The sequence below is a fragment of the Eptatretus burgeri genome, chromosome 10 (genome assembly GCF_056783735.1).
Source record: "Eptatretus burgeri isolate ZD-2024b chromosome 10, Ebu_testis_v1, whole genome shotgun sequence".
Classification (NCBI taxonomy): domain Eukaryota; kingdom Metazoa; phylum Chordata; class Myxini; order Myxiniformes; family Myxinidae; genus Eptatretus; species Eptatretus burgeri.
The window spans coordinates 81417492-81434983 of record NC_140970.1 but is presented as its reverse complement, the minus strand read 5'-3'; the positions used below and the strand labels follow the sequence as shown (position 1 = coordinate 81434983).

At 40.8% G+C, this 17492-nt stretch overlaps 1 protein-coding gene across 4 annotated transcripts in view; it reads left to right on the top strand.

Moving 5' to 3' along the window:
* LOC147018970 (cyclin-dependent kinase 17-like) overlaps window positions 1-17492 on the top strand; it is a 184362-nt gene that overhangs the window by 146424 nt on the left and 20446 nt on the right. For 2 of the 4 annotated variants that reach the window (XM_085899101.1, XM_085899103.1), the window contains one exon: window positions 277-352. The exons of the other annotated variants lie outside the window; for them this stretch is intronic. In XM_085899101.1, the coding sequence (XP_085755227.1) occupies window positions 277-341 (65 nt within the window). In that variant the 3' untranslated portion in view covers window positions 342-352. The remainder of the gene's footprint in view (window positions 1-276; window positions 353-17492) is intronic. 4 annotated transcript variants of the gene reach the window in all.

The window sequence follows — 17492 nt, the reverse complement described above, 5'->3', positions numbered from 1 at the left end:
CAAATTACCACCTGAAACTGATTTTGAAAGCTTTCGTGAGGGGCTTTCAAGTCTTCTCTAGTGATTGGATATAAAGTGGATTGGTACATCTTCACCCCTTCTCTTTTCTCATGGTCGTTTCCTTGATCCTTCCTCATGATCCTTTTCATAATCCACTCATCATTTCATCTTCCTCGTCTTTCATTACACTTTACTTGTGTCTTCAATTCTTTGCTTCTTTGCTTCCTCCCCTTCATATCTCCTTCCCCTTTCTACATGCTTTCCACGGGCCTCCAGCTCGCAATACCAACTTCCGGCCATCAAAGGATTCTTCTGGCCAACTCAGCATCCAGAGCCGCTAGCCAGACAGCCGGTAAACCTTTCTCACTCTTTGGCTGGCTGCTGCAGTGGTCACTTTGCACCATGCCATTGTTAAGTTTAAATTTATTAAAGGGTTATTTTAAAGTCACTAAATCTCTACATGACCATTTCTAAAAATAAAAAAATAAAAATCTGTTTTTCAAGTAAGACGACAGCAATGAGAAGGGCAGTTTGCTTGCAGTAGCATAGGCTATCATTATTATCATAACATGATATTACACAGCTATTATCGAACAGACCAAACTTTCTTTTGACCCTCTTCATGCGAACATTGAAACAAGTTGTGGCTTGTAGTTTCCTTTGGCTCGATCCAATAATTAAACTTAAAACATCTCTTGTGGACTAAAATATGTACTACTCCTAAATGTGGTTATTACAATGCAATGTGTCTAAAATTGTGATCTAAAATAAGTTTATTTTTATTTATTTTTCCATTATTCATTTACTGACACCTTGTGCAGGAAAATATGCAAAAGTAAATACAGCTGTTCCTGGCTGTGAAAGCGGTGCATTCTCAGCTATTGCTTTGAAGACTCAATTTCCATGACATCAAAGGAGAAAGCAGGTTATTCGATGAAATGATGGGTTACATCAACTGAAAGTTGGCGAAAGAATGTTAACCGCGATGTGACACAAAATAAAGCCGATGTTTCGAGCGTCAGCCCTTTGTCAGTTCAAAAGGGACCCTCTAGCTCTGACGAAGGGCTAACACCCAAAAGCATCAGCTTTGCTTTGCTTTCCACCGTGGTGAGCATACCTTTGTCAACTTTCATTTGACAAAACTGATTGTCGTTCACTGACTCAGACCGTCTCTATTGCCTTGGCAATTTGTTTAATATTATTCTATTAGATGAAATACCTGTTAATGATTGACTCACTTGTTATCCCCATGTTTTTTGGAAAAAAAAAAATGGAGGGATATTGTAATTGGCTCCGTCTCTGTTTGTTTGTCCGTCCTTCCTTAACGCTCTCCTCTCCTAAATGGTTGGGCAGAAATTCACCAAACTTGGTAGTTATGATCACTAAATGGAAAGAAGGTGCAAGAGCAGTACCTTTTTGGCCCTGCCACTTGGGGCAGGGTCAAAAAGGTCAAATACCAAAATATGCAATTACAAGCACATCTTAAACATTTTTAAATGAAATTTTGTATATGCAATCAACATTGGGAGATGCATGAAAAATGTAACGGTTATTTTTTTTGATTTGACCCCTGGTTTATGCCCCATTGGGTGAGGACTTAGGGTCACAAGGGTCAAAACAGAAAATAAAATTCACTCAAAGTTTGATAATGGGTCATTCCTGGTGGAACTTTCTGCCATCTTTCAACTTTGCTTTACTTTGCAATGGTGCACCATCGACTTTGCTCTAGTATTTTATTTATTTTTACTGGTTACATTCACCAGCTGTTTGCAAGATGGAGGGATAGATGGAAAGTTGTATCTTGCTTATTTTGTACAATACAGTCAATGGAATGTGCCCACATATACAGTATCGTATAAAATCATCCTGACACAACTGCAGTTCATGTAAACTATAATTTATATTCCAGGAAAACAGGATGATCTCACAACCCACAAAAAACATGATCGAAAAATTCAGAAGCAAAGGAGAGGGGGCATTTAAGCAGAGGTTTTAAGGTATTGTTATGGATCTGGAAACCATAAGCATTCAACATACAGATGTCCCAAAAGTCAGTTATGTCGTTAAGTATGTGTGTAGTCAGATCCCTTTCCTTTTGTCGAGTGGGAGAATCAAAGGCGTGCGTTGCGATTTCTTTGTAGTTGGGTTATTAAATCTCTACATCCAACGAACCCTCCAACAAGCCATCTAACAACCATCCCATCTGCATGACCCCTCGGCCCATCACGATCCACCACCAACCAGCTGCCTTCTCGCACCCTGACGTGCCAAGGCAAGATCTCGCGGTTCCGGTTTCTCGGCTCTCACGAATGTTGTGACTCTTTCACGATGACCTTTGCAACATTGATACTGTTGCTCGTCAAGTATGAACCAGTATGAACCCGCGTGGAAGAGTGGCTGGGGTTTCCTGGCAGGGGCCAAGGCCCCGCGCTGGAAAGGTATGCCGTGGGACCCTGTCCAATCAAAGGCGGACAGCGAGGTGTGTTCACCAAGGCCCCTCCTCGCTGAGGGAGGTATATAAATTCCTGAGCACTCTCTGAGGCAGGAGTCTTTTTGGGGTCTTGGAGGGTCTTTTTGGGGTCTTGGGGAGTTTTGGTGGGTTTTGGCTGTCACGAAGAGTTTTTGGTGAGTTTTAGCTGTCACGAAAGGGTTTTTGCTGTTACGAAGGGGTGGTCGAGATGGCGAATGTGTCTCTGCTGGCCCTCTACAAGGAAGGAAAGGGCAACCCCGAAGCCCCCTCCGTGGAACCCGGCCATTCACCACCCGAGCTCCGCCACGAACCTCGAGTCCCACACGTGCGACTGGGGACCAAACCAGCGACCATTGTCAGGTGCCGCAGCACGGAGTACCCCCTTTCTCCGACGGCCAGGTACCCATCCGAACTCTGACCCCCAGCTTGTCTCTCTCCTCGGCTGCGAGGGTTCAATAAAGAACTCTGGCTTTCTTTTCATTTGTGTGTGTGTGTGTGCTTGTGGGCCCGTCTTTAAGTAGAACTGAATAAGTGTTTTTGTATCATTGTAAATACTTCTTGCATATTCGCGTGAAGTCTTACTTTGTGTCTTCTTTTACTGCAAATAAAACTTGTTAGAAATGTTCCCAGTTCCTTTCTGTCCCTCCTTGAATTGGTCCAGCATGGTTCGGATCTGAGTTTAGGCGGGGTTTTATCCCCGATAATCCGTTAATTCCAGCCGGCACGGCTTTGGCAGTTTCCGTTCGGCTGCACCCGAACTGGAGTTGGGAGTCAGGAGTTGGAACTCTACCGCAGTCGGTAGAGTGACCCGGTTCGAGCAATACGTGCAGAGGGCGTGGTTTCCCCGGTAGTCGAAATCACGTAGTTAATTCGGTAAATTGGTTACATACATGCCTGGTGTTGGCTTAATGGTTAAGGTAGTGGGCTTGGGATCCAGGGTCCTGAGTTCAAATCCCGCTCAGCTGTTGAATTAACACCAGGTGGGGTTGACTCTGCCTGTCATCCTTCCGAGGTCGGCAAAATGAGTGCCAGCTTGCTGGTATCCTGTGTCGGAGTGGCGACCCGTCCAGGATTATTCCCAATAGCCAAAGAGACTGCTTCGGCGGCACCAACGCTCTGCACAGAGTATGGTCCTAATGGATGGATGGATGGTTAAATACAAATAGACCCTACGCTATGCGGTTGAGATATTGACGACCACGGTCGGTTAAACGACCCGCTGGCTCGCGGTGTTATCCAAAGCGACGGCCTACAATTCCGGGGAGTTTGGTGCGAGACGACGCAAACCTCCCTCACTTAGTGGTCGTTCTCGCCACCGACCCCAGCCCACAACAGTATTCATCTTCAACCAGCATTACAAGGGCTGTCCCAAAAGTTATTTTTCAATATTGGTCAAAGATGAATAATCATTTTTCTTTCAACGTTGTAAAGAAAATCAAAATGGTAAAGTAGTACAGCATCAGAAATTGTATACGACTTTAATTCTGGGCTTTGCTGAAGACTCGGCATGGGCACTTCCAAGATAATATTACTCCAACTTTTCTCGTCTCTGAGTTGAGGGGCAAAGATTGGGCTAATGTTGGCTGCAGTAAAATCCTATCAGATTTTCTCAGAACATCTTGGTTTTTTTTGATTGAATTGAAGTTATGTCTTGAAGTGATACACCTGATATGGTGGTAGGTGTGATATGGTGGTAAGTGTGATATGGTGGTGGTAGGTGTAGTGATATACCTCATATGTGATGAAGTTGTCCACACCAACAGAGGTGTCACTGGTAGAGTAGGGATGATGCTAGGGGCTGTTTGGTTTGGGGGGTGAATCTGAAAGTTTGTGATGCTTTGGTACCAATGGATGTTTTCCAGATGTCTCAGGCATTTCATGTCGAGTACCTCCAGTCTGCACATGTCTGCAACACTGGTTGCCTATGTCTCTGACTTGTTCAGGAGGACAGATAGAGTGGCCTGCAAAAGTATTGACCCCCTACCAATAATGCAACATTTAGATGAATTACTAATTATGTACAAACAATATTTCCAAATGAACTTTTCATTCATAACTGAAGAGATCAAACTAAGCAATGTTATAGTTGAAGTCACTGGGCAGCTCACTGGATGACGGGATTGGGGCAAAGCCTTCAGGATCCCCATTCTTTGAAGATGGGAAAAGCACGGGGTACGGAATACGTACAAAAAACATGTACAAATCAAAATTCACTGGTTGTAAAACCATTCAGCAAGGTCAGTGCTTGGTGGAAGCACCTTTTGCAGCAATGACTGCTGTGAGTTTTTGGGTAGGTCTCTACCAGCTTTGCACAGTGAGATGGTGAACTCTTTGCCCATTCTTCACGTGAAAATGTCTCGAGTTCTGCCAAGTTTGATGGGGATCGTCGATGGACTGCAATCTTCAAGTCTCACCAGAAATATTCAATTGTGTTCAAGTCAGGACTTTGACTGGGCCACTCAAGAACATATATTTCCTTCTTATTCATCCACTCCAGCGTGGCTTTAGCTTTCTGCTTCGGATCATTGTCCTGATGAAATGTCAATCTATTACCCAGTTTCAGATTCATGGCTGACTCAAACAGGTTTTCATCAAAGATTCTCCTGTCCTTTGCACCATTCATTGTCTCTTCTATCCTGACAAGCTTGCCAGTCCCTGCTGATGAAAAGCAGCCCCATAACATTTTCTACATGCCTGCAGTATCATTAAGATGCTTTTTTCGCAAATTCCACATGAGCTTTTAGATGCGTCTTTTTCAGTCAGTTTGTCGGCGACGATACCATCTTCCCCACCAGGTTTCCAGGTGAGGAGGGTGCATGGATATGGACACCCAGTAGAATTCAAAACAAAACCTGTCAAAGGGCGAAGGAGATCCTTGTGAGTCAACGGCCATCCATATCTGGTGCCCAACTGTGTCTGCTGATGTCTTCCTGCAGTTGGGTACCTCTTTCTAGGAGGTTGGTGGCAGGATTTACACTCCGGCCACCGTAAAACCATTCATTCCGCAAAACACACAAAAATGGAAAGAGAACTGAAAACGCACTATGTGGGAGTACCTCCTGTGCAGCTGCCCTGCACTTGGCAGCTCAGCGGATGATGGGATTGGGGCAAAACCTTCGGGATCCCCATTATTTGAAGATGGGGAAAGCATGGGGTAACCTTCTTGGGTCGGATTGCGGTGTGTTTGTCGGGGTGGTGCCGAGGTGTCTTCCACCAGATGGCTGTCTCTCTGGGTTAACCTGAGGCGGTCCCTTCTGGTGGGTGCCTGGAATGTCCTTTCCCTAAGAGAGGATGAAAACCTGTCTCTGTTACCATCTGAGCTCAAGCGTTTAGACATCGGTATCGTAGCACCCTCTGTGGTTCGGAGAGCGGATTGCTGTGAGATCATGGCGGGTGGTTACACCTGCGACTGGCCTGATCGCTCTGGTGGTTAGCATGCCCAAGGAGTTGCTGTAGCTGTATCCAATAAGCTGACTCCCATGATAATTAAGGTAACACCAGTCAACGAGCGTATTACGAGACTGAGGATTTGTCACTCACTAATTGGGTGTCATTTCCCTGGTCTCTGTATATGCTCTAACTGAAGCAAATGATCTGACTGTGAAGGACGCATTCTATGCCACATTCGAGTCTGCAGTTCATCAGTGTCCTAGGTAAAATACTCTCCTAGTCTTGGGGTTTTTCTTCATGCATCTGCTGGCACTTATAGGGATGGTTATGAGTCATGTGTTGGTCCCCATGGGTCTGGAACTATGAACCAGAATAGCACTAAGTTCCTTGACTTTGAAAGACGTCATGGGCTTAGGGTGGCTCGTTCATGGTTTCAGTGCCCACAAGGCTCATCGCTGGACTTTGTATTCCAATGCTGGCGGTGTGGCAAAGGAGATTGACCATGTCCTCATTGACGGTCGTTGGAGGATGATTCAGAACTGCAGGGTCGACCGGAGTGCTCATTTCCTCATTACTGACCACAGCCTTGTTGTAGCAACTCTGAAGTTGTAGCTTAAATGCAGGAGAATGGTACCATCCCCGCCGAGGTTGGATGTTGGCAAACTCAAGGATGAGAGGGTAGTTGAGGAGTTTGCGAACAGGCTGAGTGGGGATTTGGGGGGTCTGGGTGTTTTGGGGAATGCTGAGGAGTTGTGGAGTGCTTTCAAAACTGTCATCCTTGATGTTGCCGGTGGATGCCTTGGAACCCACCGTCAGGTGAAGAAGAACTTTGTCTCCCAGGGTACACTGAATACCATTGACCAGAGTCACAGGGCCAGGTTACAGGAAGACCAGAGTTACAGTGCCTTCAGAAAGTACACACCCCCCACAACTTTTGTCATATTTTGTTGTTTCAGACTGAATTTAAAATGCATGAAATTTTAAAAAATTTCACTGATCTATAAAAACTGGTGTTGGCTTAATGGTTAGAGTAGTGGGCTTGGGATCTCAGGGTCCTAAGTTCAAATCCCACTCGGCTGTTGAATTGATACCAGGTGGGGTTGACTGCCTGTGTCATCCTTCAGAGGTTGGCAAAATGAGTACCAGTGTACTGGTGGAGGGGTACAGCATCAGTGGCATAGCTGCCCAGCAGCCAGGCTGCCATACACAAGAACAAAACCGATCTATACAAAATACCCCGCGTAATGATAAAGTGAAAACATGTTTTTAGAAATTCTTACAAGTTAATTAACAAAGAAAAGCTGAAATGACTCGCATCAATAATAAGGATTCAACCCCTTTGCGATGACACTCCAAATTGAGCTCGGGTGCATCCAATTTCCTTTGATCATCCTTGAGATGTCTCTACAAATTGATTGGAATCCACCTGTGGCCAAGTCAATTGATTGGACATGATTTAGAAAGAAACACACCTTTCTATATAAGGTCCCACAGTTGACAGTGCATGACAGAGCAGAAAGTTTACCATGAAGTTCAGATTAAGTTAAGGTTTTGATACAAGCAAGCACTCGCACATGCCGATGTTGCTCACTGGAAATTCCCAGCAGCTGCGATTGGGTTACTCAGTTGCTGGCAAAAATGTGCATGACTTTGTTACACTCAAAGGTTGTGATACACGAAATGATTTCACATGGAAGCTGGTGGCCAGATTTGCTTCGGGAAAACCTCGGAACGACTGATTAAGTGGATTATTTCATTAAGTTTGTGGATCGGTCATAATAAATTAAAACCTTCTTACACTAGGATTTAAAAGATTCTCCACTTTTGGGATGTGGAAGCTCTATTTTGATACACTCACCAAATGATAACACTCAACGTATGCACGGTTTAATCCCAAGAGGACATCTTCCATGAACCATCACCTCATTCCAGAAATGCTGGTTGCTTTTGTTGGATGGGATGCAATATTTTCGCTGTAGATGCTGATATTTCCAAATGCAGCAAAAGTAAAACTGTCTTTCGTCGATTTTTCAAAGAACGAAAAGAAAAGCATGACTCCACCAATGTTTTCTATTTCAAGGAGGAGGGACAGATTTACACTGTAAATCTGCCCATTAATTTGACCTGGTTCGTCCTTGATGTGTAGTTGAGAATGTTTTGGTTGAGAAATGAGTGAAACGTTCACTCCCAGATAATAATCCACATATTTAATACAGGCTGCAACATCAAGTTGAAGTAGCGTGCAAACTACGGGTAAGGCATGCAAATAGTGCTTCTCTAGTTGTACACCTCCTCAAAATCCTGCCTCCCTATTTCTGCCTGCTGCCTAACAATGCCTGACGTACTCACATGGATGTCTTCTGCGAGCTTGCAAATTCTGCTGCCAGCTTGCTTTACAGATACACCAATTCAAGACAGGTCAGTGACTTGTCACTGTCCTTTCATACTCGAAATATGAGAAGGCGACAACGGGTCACTTACCTGCAAGTATATGTGTGGGAAAGTGCTCACACAACTGCTCTTGCACATCCATACAACACCACATTATGCCAGTATGAACCTGGATTGAGAAAGTAATGATGGTGATGGCATACTCAATGTTTGAGGCTCCTTTTTTTCACCTTATGTGAGCACATGGCCCAGAAATGCTTACAATGGGATAAAAAGTATGCCTGGTGTTGGCTTAATGGTTAGGGTGGTGGGCTTGGGATCCTAGAATCCTGAGTTCAAATCCCCCTCGGCTGTTAAATTAATGCCAGGTGGAGTTGACTGTGCCTGTCATCCTTCTGAGGTTGGCAAAATGAGTGCCAGCTTGCTGGTATACTGTGTCGGAGTGGCGACCCGTCCAGGATTGTACCCAACAGCCAAGGAGACTGCCTCGGCAGCACCAACGCTCTGTGCAGAGTATGGTCCCAATGGATGGATGGGATCAAAAGTGGACTTCTTGTGCCATGGTTTTGGTTCGAGGCCTGATGAAGTCTGTGGATCACTGATGAAACCGCCTGAGGCAATCTGCTCTTTCCTGTTTGTAAAACAATTGGTTGAGTACTTTTATTAGTGCTTAAAACAATCCATGGTTGTCTGTGCTTTTTGCTTTTTCACGAATGGATAATCCAAACCGTCTTGTGTGTGCGTGTTCATGCCCGCATGATGTGTGTTGGCTGACTTGACACAGCTGTGATTGTGCATCACACAGCTGTGGTTGTGGACCCAAAGTTTGGTAGGGCTCTGTGCTGACAGGGTTGAAACCGCCAGCGAAAAAGGAGCTCGGCTGATGACCCTGAAGCTGAAAAACAATCCATCAATTTCTTAAAACTTAACAAGGTTATTACTTGAGGTAAACAATTATTTTGAGGTTTGATATTAACTTTTAAGTTTCTGGTGTTTTTCGATTGAGTATCATTTGCAACATTCTTTTAAATGTTAATGTAATGCTTTAGGAATAGCTGAAAAGATATCACCAGAAAAATTCCCTAATCCCGAGCTTTTCCAGATCCCTATTGGTGCACAAAATGCCGCACGGTGCTATGAATAGTTTTTGTTTGTGAAAGCTCAGTGTCACCATGTCCAATTTTCTTTTTGCTTGCACTGTGACTGCACTTTCGTAACACCTTTGTTTGGTCGTGGAAATTATTTACATTGCATGTCAGTTGAAGGGGAAACTTGTGTTTGATGATCTTAATTCTGTAAAGCTTAGTTGATTTGCAAATCATTGGGTTATAGTAAACAGACACCAATTATCTTTTCATTTCCTGCGAATGCACCTCGTATACAGTATCACATTTGATATTAATTGCACATACAATTAGACATACAGTAGAGGTCTTTTATGTCTGCAACTTGATTCCTCATGGTGTTCATTTCTCGTTGGTTTCTAAATGTGTCATTTGTAGCAAGTTTGCTTATTGCTTTAATTCACCTATGTGAGCTGTTTCAGCTGCAGGTCATTGAGATTGGAACGGTTTTTTTTGTTATATTTTCTATTTTGTACATCGACATCGAAGTTCAAGTAGTAGTGAGACTGCACAGGGCAGCAGGGTTTCAGAATGATGAGATTAAAGGGGGAAAAGGGAATTGAGGATATCGTGCATGATGAAAAAGGAGAGGTGGAGGAGGGAGTCAGCAAGAGCAGAAGAGAACAAAGGTGGGCATGGGAGAAAAAATATGGGTGGAAAAAAAAAGGTGATGAATGGCAACAGATACATGGAGTCAATTCCACTGATGAAAGGTATAAAGGAATGGAGGTAAGTTTTCAGCTTAGAAATGGAAATGGTAACCAGGTATGGGATTTTGAGAAAACGTGGGTGTGCTGGAGGAAGACGGTAGGGCAAGAGGGTGGAAGGAGCGAGGCCAGAAGCAAAACTAAAGAAAACAGAGTCTCCCAACCTCCCTATGGAGGGAGGGTGCAAGAAGTAGAGCTTGGGTTATTTGGAACACGGCCTCCTGCCGAGAAGTGCCACAAAGAGATTGGAGAGTTTTGGACTCTACCAACTTCGCGGGAGCAAGAGGGAAGCAGCTACACCAAAACCAGCACCAGACATCATCCTTGTGACGCCACGTTCAAGTGTTGTGTGGTCTGTGTCATCTCCCATTATCCTTGATTTCCATGTGATGAATATTGTATTGCTAAGTTCAAGGAGCATTAAGGAAATGTGTAATCTTGCAAATTCACAACTCAAATGGATTTAAGTGCTGGTCATCAGTCTTTTTCTCCTCCAAGATTTCATTGAAAAAAAAAAGTATACATATTTACATTGCATGTCAGTTGGAGGCCTGATGAATTCTGTGGAACTTGGGCATAAATATATATGTATTTATATATATATATATATAAATATATATATATATATATATATATATATATATATATATATATATATATATATATATATGTTCTTCTTTCGGCTGCTCCCGTTAGGGGGTCGCCACAGCAGATCATCCGTGATGATCCGCATACTGATTTGGCACAGGTTTTACGCCGGATGCCCTTCCTGACGCAACCCTGGTCGCCCCTTACGACACAGGGATAAGGATTGGGTTTTGCCATGATTCCGGGCTGCCCTTCACCCTCTCATAGCGTGGCCCAGCGCAGAGTGCCCATCTTCAAGTGATCCTCCAACCCAAGCCTCCGAGTAGCCGGATTACAGGCGCATGCCACTACGCCCGGTCATATATATATATATATATATATATATATATATATATATATATATATATATATATATGTATGTATGTATGTATATATGTATATATGTATATATACATATACATATATATATATATATATATATGTATATATGTATACACGAGGTGTGTTCAAAAAGTATGCAACCTTAATTTTCGTGCGTAAACAAATGAAGCTAGGGAGGCGTGGTTTGGTGTACGTATGTGGGCGTTCCTAATCCGTATGCGTGATATTTTCCCGCCTGCAGAAACTGTCAGTCGCCGACAGACCGCCCATGAGTGAGGAAGTGTAAGTGAGCGCCGTCGAATTTTCGTTTTTGACAAAATGATGGATCACTGTGGTCTCATCGCCAGTGATCACTGTGTTGAAGAAGTTGGGATCGCTGTTCACAGTCTCCAGCATGTCCTGTGCAATCTCCAAATGGAGTTGCTTCTGCTCGATTGTTAGCAGCTTTGGCACGAACTTCGCTGAGATTCTCCTTTGGCCCAAATCCTCAGTCACAATGGAATGAACGGATCCAATGCTGACGCCTGCCTCGTCTGCAAGTTCTCTGATCGTGATTCGACGATCCTGCATCAGAAGGGTCCGCACTTGGTCAATGATGATCTCATTTCGGGATGTTGAAGGCCTACCAGAACGTGCTTCACTTTACACTGATGTGCGACCATCTTTGAAGCGGTTATACCACTCTTTTTTCTATGTGGTGCCCATTGCTTCGTTCCCGAAGGCCTGTTGAATCTTGCGGATCGTTTCCACTTGGGAATCGCCAAGCTTTACACAAAATTTGATGCAGTAGTGTTGTTCAGGTTTTTCCGTCATTTTGTCAAAAACGAAAATCCGACGGCACTCACTTACACTTCCTCACTCATCGGCGGTCTGTCGGCGACTGACAGCTTCTACAGGCGGGAAAAAATTCACGAATACGGATTAGAATCGCCGACATACATGCACCAAACCACACCTCCCTAGCTTCATTTGTTTACGCATGAAAAATTAAGGTTGTATATTTTTTGAACACACCTCGTATGTGTGTGTGTATGTGTGTGTGTGTGTGTGTGTGTGTGTGTGTGTGTGTGTGTGTGTGTGTGTGTGTGTGTGTGTGTGTGTGTGTATGTATATATGTATATATATATATATATATATATATATATATATATATATATATATATATATATATATATATATATATATATATATACATTCGATCTGTATTTCGTGTGAAGGATCATATATATTTTGATCTGTGGAAGGTGCAGAACACAGCGGTGTGATCGCTCCGCCACGTAGTGCCGCCATTTGCAAATCCATCGCCCGCCTATCCTCCCTCCATGCCTGCATGTCTGCGTTCATCGCATCCATTTTGGCATTCATGCTCTCCAGAAATTGTTTCATAATCTCCATTACCTTCTGCACTGTCGTCTGCCCTGGCCGCCCCCACTGGCTACATTTAGTGGTGCGGTTGTATGGGCTGCACAAACGCAGTCTTTGTGGTGTGGCTGCCTGCAGGGCAGTCCTTGCAAAACACTGGCGATGGTCCTGGCACACATGGTGATGGTGACACATGGGCAATGCAAACAAGGGTAGCAGGCATGGGGCTATGGCAAAGGCAGGCAAATCAGGCATGGCAGGCAATGTGGACCAGGCGATGCAGCACAAGCAGGCCGGCATGGCCGGCCTCTGGTCTCGTTCCATTGTGTGGAGGAAGTGCGGTGGTTCCGGCCGCTCCGAAAATGGCCTCGGCCCTAACCTACCGTCTCCCCCCACCCTATCGCCTTTGCCTGTCTCTGTCCATACCCACTTCCTTATTTTGCAACAACAAAAGAACCAAATGTAGCCCTTTTTATTATTATTATTTTTTTCTTATAATTTTCGTCTCCCTAACCCCCTCTCTGTCGTTGTCTGGCTGACCTGTCCTGTCAACCTAGCCTACTCCCAACCCCTAAGTTCTTTTTTTGGAGGGGAATAAGGGAGAGGCTAGCATCCCGTCTCTAAGCCCAACAAAGCCTCAGAATGGCCTTCCACAGATTTCAGCCATCTTACCAAGGTGGGTCCAGTGGCCCACAGAGAGTGAAGAGATGGATGGTGCGAAGGGGTACATTTCCTCACTATCCTATCCTTTATTAAACTTTAAACTACCCCGGGGCTTTTCCATACGTCTGGCTCTTTAAACTATTGTTTCTAGAAACCATCATTCCCGTCGCCTGTGTTGTTGTCCATTGTAAATTTGGGCATAGCCTGCAAATTTTCACTCGTGCCCTTGCACAATTTCATGGCTGGGTAGCGTGGCTCACATGGCAGGGATTTCCCCTCTGCCGAATCTCAAACTACGGCACCCCGGGACCTGAGGCTGTCTCCGAGCCTACCTGCTCCCTATGAACGCGGGGGGTTGCCCTTCCCGGCATTACCCCTCCGATGCCCACGTGGAATTTTGGCGCTATGGGTCGCCTGTGCCCACTACACTATCCCGGTCCCTTGGACCCTTGGCCTTCTCTGGCTGTCTAGTCCGGTGCCCAGGGTGCCCTTTTTTAGAAACTATATATTTTATCCTAAGTTCAGGTTTAATTTCAAGATAATCCATTATTTTATTCATACAATATCTTGTGTTGATATTTCCCTGAAAATTACATCCATGAATAATATATAACAACAATCCTTTGAACATTTCTCTTATACGTTCAGTTTCTTCCCTTGTAAGGAAAGGTGTGTTATCACCCTCATACTTTACATTCATTTCTCTAATCAATCTTGAAAAGTAATTCATTTTTGGTGTAAATCTAAAAGAATTATTTTCCTTTTTATATTTTTTATTATCATTAATTAGAAGATAATCACAGAATATACATTGTTTATTAGCTTTGACTCTGTGTTTAATCCCCGTCTTTCACACGCAGGACAATTCTCAAATTTGTCATATGGAGAATCAGGAAAGTCTAGCATATTTATAAAGTAAAACTTTACTTAAACTGAAATTCATCTATACTTTCAGTTGTATATTGACTCATATTTAATAATATTACCATCGATATCGATATACTTTTTTTCATTATCAGATTCAACGACAACATTTTTTATATTAAAGGTAATTTTAAAATGATCGTTAATTACTATTGAACGAAATGTCATTTCACCTGATATATTAACATCCTTTATTTCATCAGGATTTACATCTTTAAGGTTGTTGAAAAAAATACAAATTTCTCCTTGCATATTACAGATGGTCTTATCTTTTCTTTCTCAAGCTTCATCCATAAGGTTTTTGTTTTTTGATACTTTTTCTTGTTTCATTGCTTTTTCTAGTTTTGAATATATTACCAGAAGGAGAGGAGAAACTTTTGTTAGAGATACTTTAATTTAATTTAATTGATGAAGGAAATTGAAGAACTCATATTATTTACCATAATAGTTTTTATCCAATAGTTGTTGTATTTATCTTTGTTCAATTTTACATCCTTGACATATTTCTCAGTATCTTTAACAAATGAAGAGATTGATTGAAACTTGTCTTTTGTGTCTTGAAACATTGTATTTATTAAGTGAAAAAGTTGGAGGATAAAATGGTTTTAAGCACAGATTCACCTGTAAAATAAACGAAATTTTCATCAAGAAAATTTTAGTTTAAGCAAAGATTTATTATATAAATATGGTAAATACAACATACTGCGATGTTTGTCATCACAAATATAAACATTATGGAAAACACCTCCGAACCAACAAACACATTTAATCTGTTTCATAAAATATCTCCTCTTGAGTTGGAAAGAAAACATTGTGATATCTGCTCAAAGGATGTTTTGAAGAGTAGTTATAATAGACATCTTCAATCACAAAAACACAAGAAAAATGAGTTTAAAGTAAAGGGAGACTATTATATTGAAAACACTGATGGGGCATTTAAAGGGCATATAAAAATAAGGATTTTTCAATTTGGAGAACCCGGTCCATCATCAATAGCTGAATCAATTGAAATAGTGAAACCCGATGTTGAAAAATTTATTAAAAAGACATTAAAAGAAATGAAAACTTTAAAGTTTTATATGGGAGTGAAAATGAATATGAAAAGACAAGATGAAGAACATACTCCTTATATGAGAACAGATCTTCATTTTATGACATCATTTCAAGATTTTTTGAATAGTGGGGTTTATGAAGAACTATCAAGACAAGAGGAGGATGTTGATAATACAGTGGTAGGAAGTGGATTCAATATTAAAAAAATCATCTTTTTAGATATACACATTCTAAAATCAAACCCTCTTAAAGCTTCTTCTTATATTGAATTACCAAAAGAAATAAAACTAAAGAAGGCAGTTGTTAATATTAAGAACAATGATAATAAATGTTTTCTCTGGTCTGTTCTTGCTCACTTTCATCCACCAAAATGTAATTCAGAAAGAGTAAAACAATATATGAAATATGAGAATACCTTGGACATTAAAGATTTTAAATTCCCAATGCCACTAACAGATATTCCTAAATTTGAGAAAAAGAATAATCTTTCTATTAATGTATATGGATTAACGGATACAAACAAAGTTCAAATATTAAAAATTTCAAACAACTATAAAAATGAAGAAACACACATCGATCTTTTATATTTTAGTGTTGGAAAGAATTCACATTACACATACATCAATAATTTATCAAGATTAATCTCTTCTCAGGTATTCAGAACAGCAAACAAAATATATCCTTGTAAGCGATGTCTTAATTCATTTCATACAAAAGAACGATTAGAACAACATTCAAAATATTGTAGTAATCATAAATCAGCTGTAATTACAATGCCTAAACCTGGTGAAAAGATTTCTTTTGAAGATTATAATAAATCTATCATGCACCCATTTGTGATATACACTGATTTTGAATGTATCCTGAAAAAGATAAATACTACTTCTCCTAATCCAAAAGAATCATATACAAATAAATATCAAAAACATATTGCTTGTGGTTTCTGTTATTATATCAAATCATCTGTTGGAGAAAAGTTTAACAAACTTGAACATTATCGTGGAAAAAAAGCTTCACAAGAGTTTATAAAACGATTTGAAAAGGATTGTATAAGACTCACTAAATTAATGAAAGAAACAAATGAACCGATGAAATTAACCAAAGAAGAAAAATTAGAATTTAGAAAGAACAATATCTGTCATATTTGTGAGGAGGAAATTGAGGAGTCTAAAGTTAGGGATCATTGTCATCTTACTGGTAAATATAGAGGTCCCGCTCATTCCTGTTGTAATCTTAATTATAAATTACCTTCTTTTATTCCAGTCTTTCTTCACAACAGCGCCAACTATGATACACATCTATTTATAAATGAACTTTCAAAAACACCAGGGAATATTTCTGCCATAACAAACACAAGTCAAAAGTATATTTCATTTACAAAAATGATATTCACAAAACCTTTAACTCGTATTAGGTTTCTAGATTCTTACAAGTTTATGGGAACACCACTAGCCTACCTCGCATCAAATCTAAGCTCCACGGAATCTTTTCAAAATCTTAATTCATTCTTTCCAAAAGAGGAAATTCTCACTAAAGAGGAAATTCAGATTAAAGAGAGAATTCAAAGTAAAGAGGAAATTCTAATTAATGAGGAAATTAATGAAGAAATTCTAACTGAAGATGAAATTCTAATTATAAAGAAAATTCGAACAATGAATGAAATTCTAACTAAAGAGGAAATTCTGATTAAAGATGAAATTCTGATTAAAGAAGGAATTCTTACGAGAGAGGAAATTCAAACAAGGAATGAAATTCAAAGTAAAGAGAAAATTCTTAAAAGTAAGGGAATTTATCCTTATGATTATATGGATTCATTTATGAGATTTAAAGAAACACAACTTCCATCAAAAGAAAGTTTCTATAATAACCTTTATGAAGAAGAGATAAGTGATGAGGAATATAAACACGCACAAGAAATATGGAAAATATTTAAGATAAAGAACCTTGGAGAATATCATGATTTATATCTAAAAACAGATGTTTTATTGTTAGCTGAGGTGTTTGAAGCTTTTAGATCACTCTGTCATAATAAAAATTGTTATGGATTAGATCCTGCCCACTATTTCACAGCTCCTGGTTTAGCTTGGAGTGCAATGTTGAAAATGACAAAACAAGATATAGATTTAATCAGTGATGTTGATATGCTTTTGATGATTGAGAAGTCCAAGAGAGGTGGAATATCACAAGTATGTTCAAAAAGATATGCTTAAGCAAATAATAAATATCTTCCAAATTATGATAGTGAAAAAGATAGTAATTATTTGATGTATTTTGATACTAATAATTTGTATGGATGGGCAATGTCTCAATCTCTGCCTTATGGTAAATTAGAGTGGGTGGAAGAAAAGGATTATGAAAAGGCTTTGATGAATATTGTTATTTCTTCTCAAGAGGAATTGAATGACGAAGAAGGTTATTATTTTGAAGTTGATTTGAGGT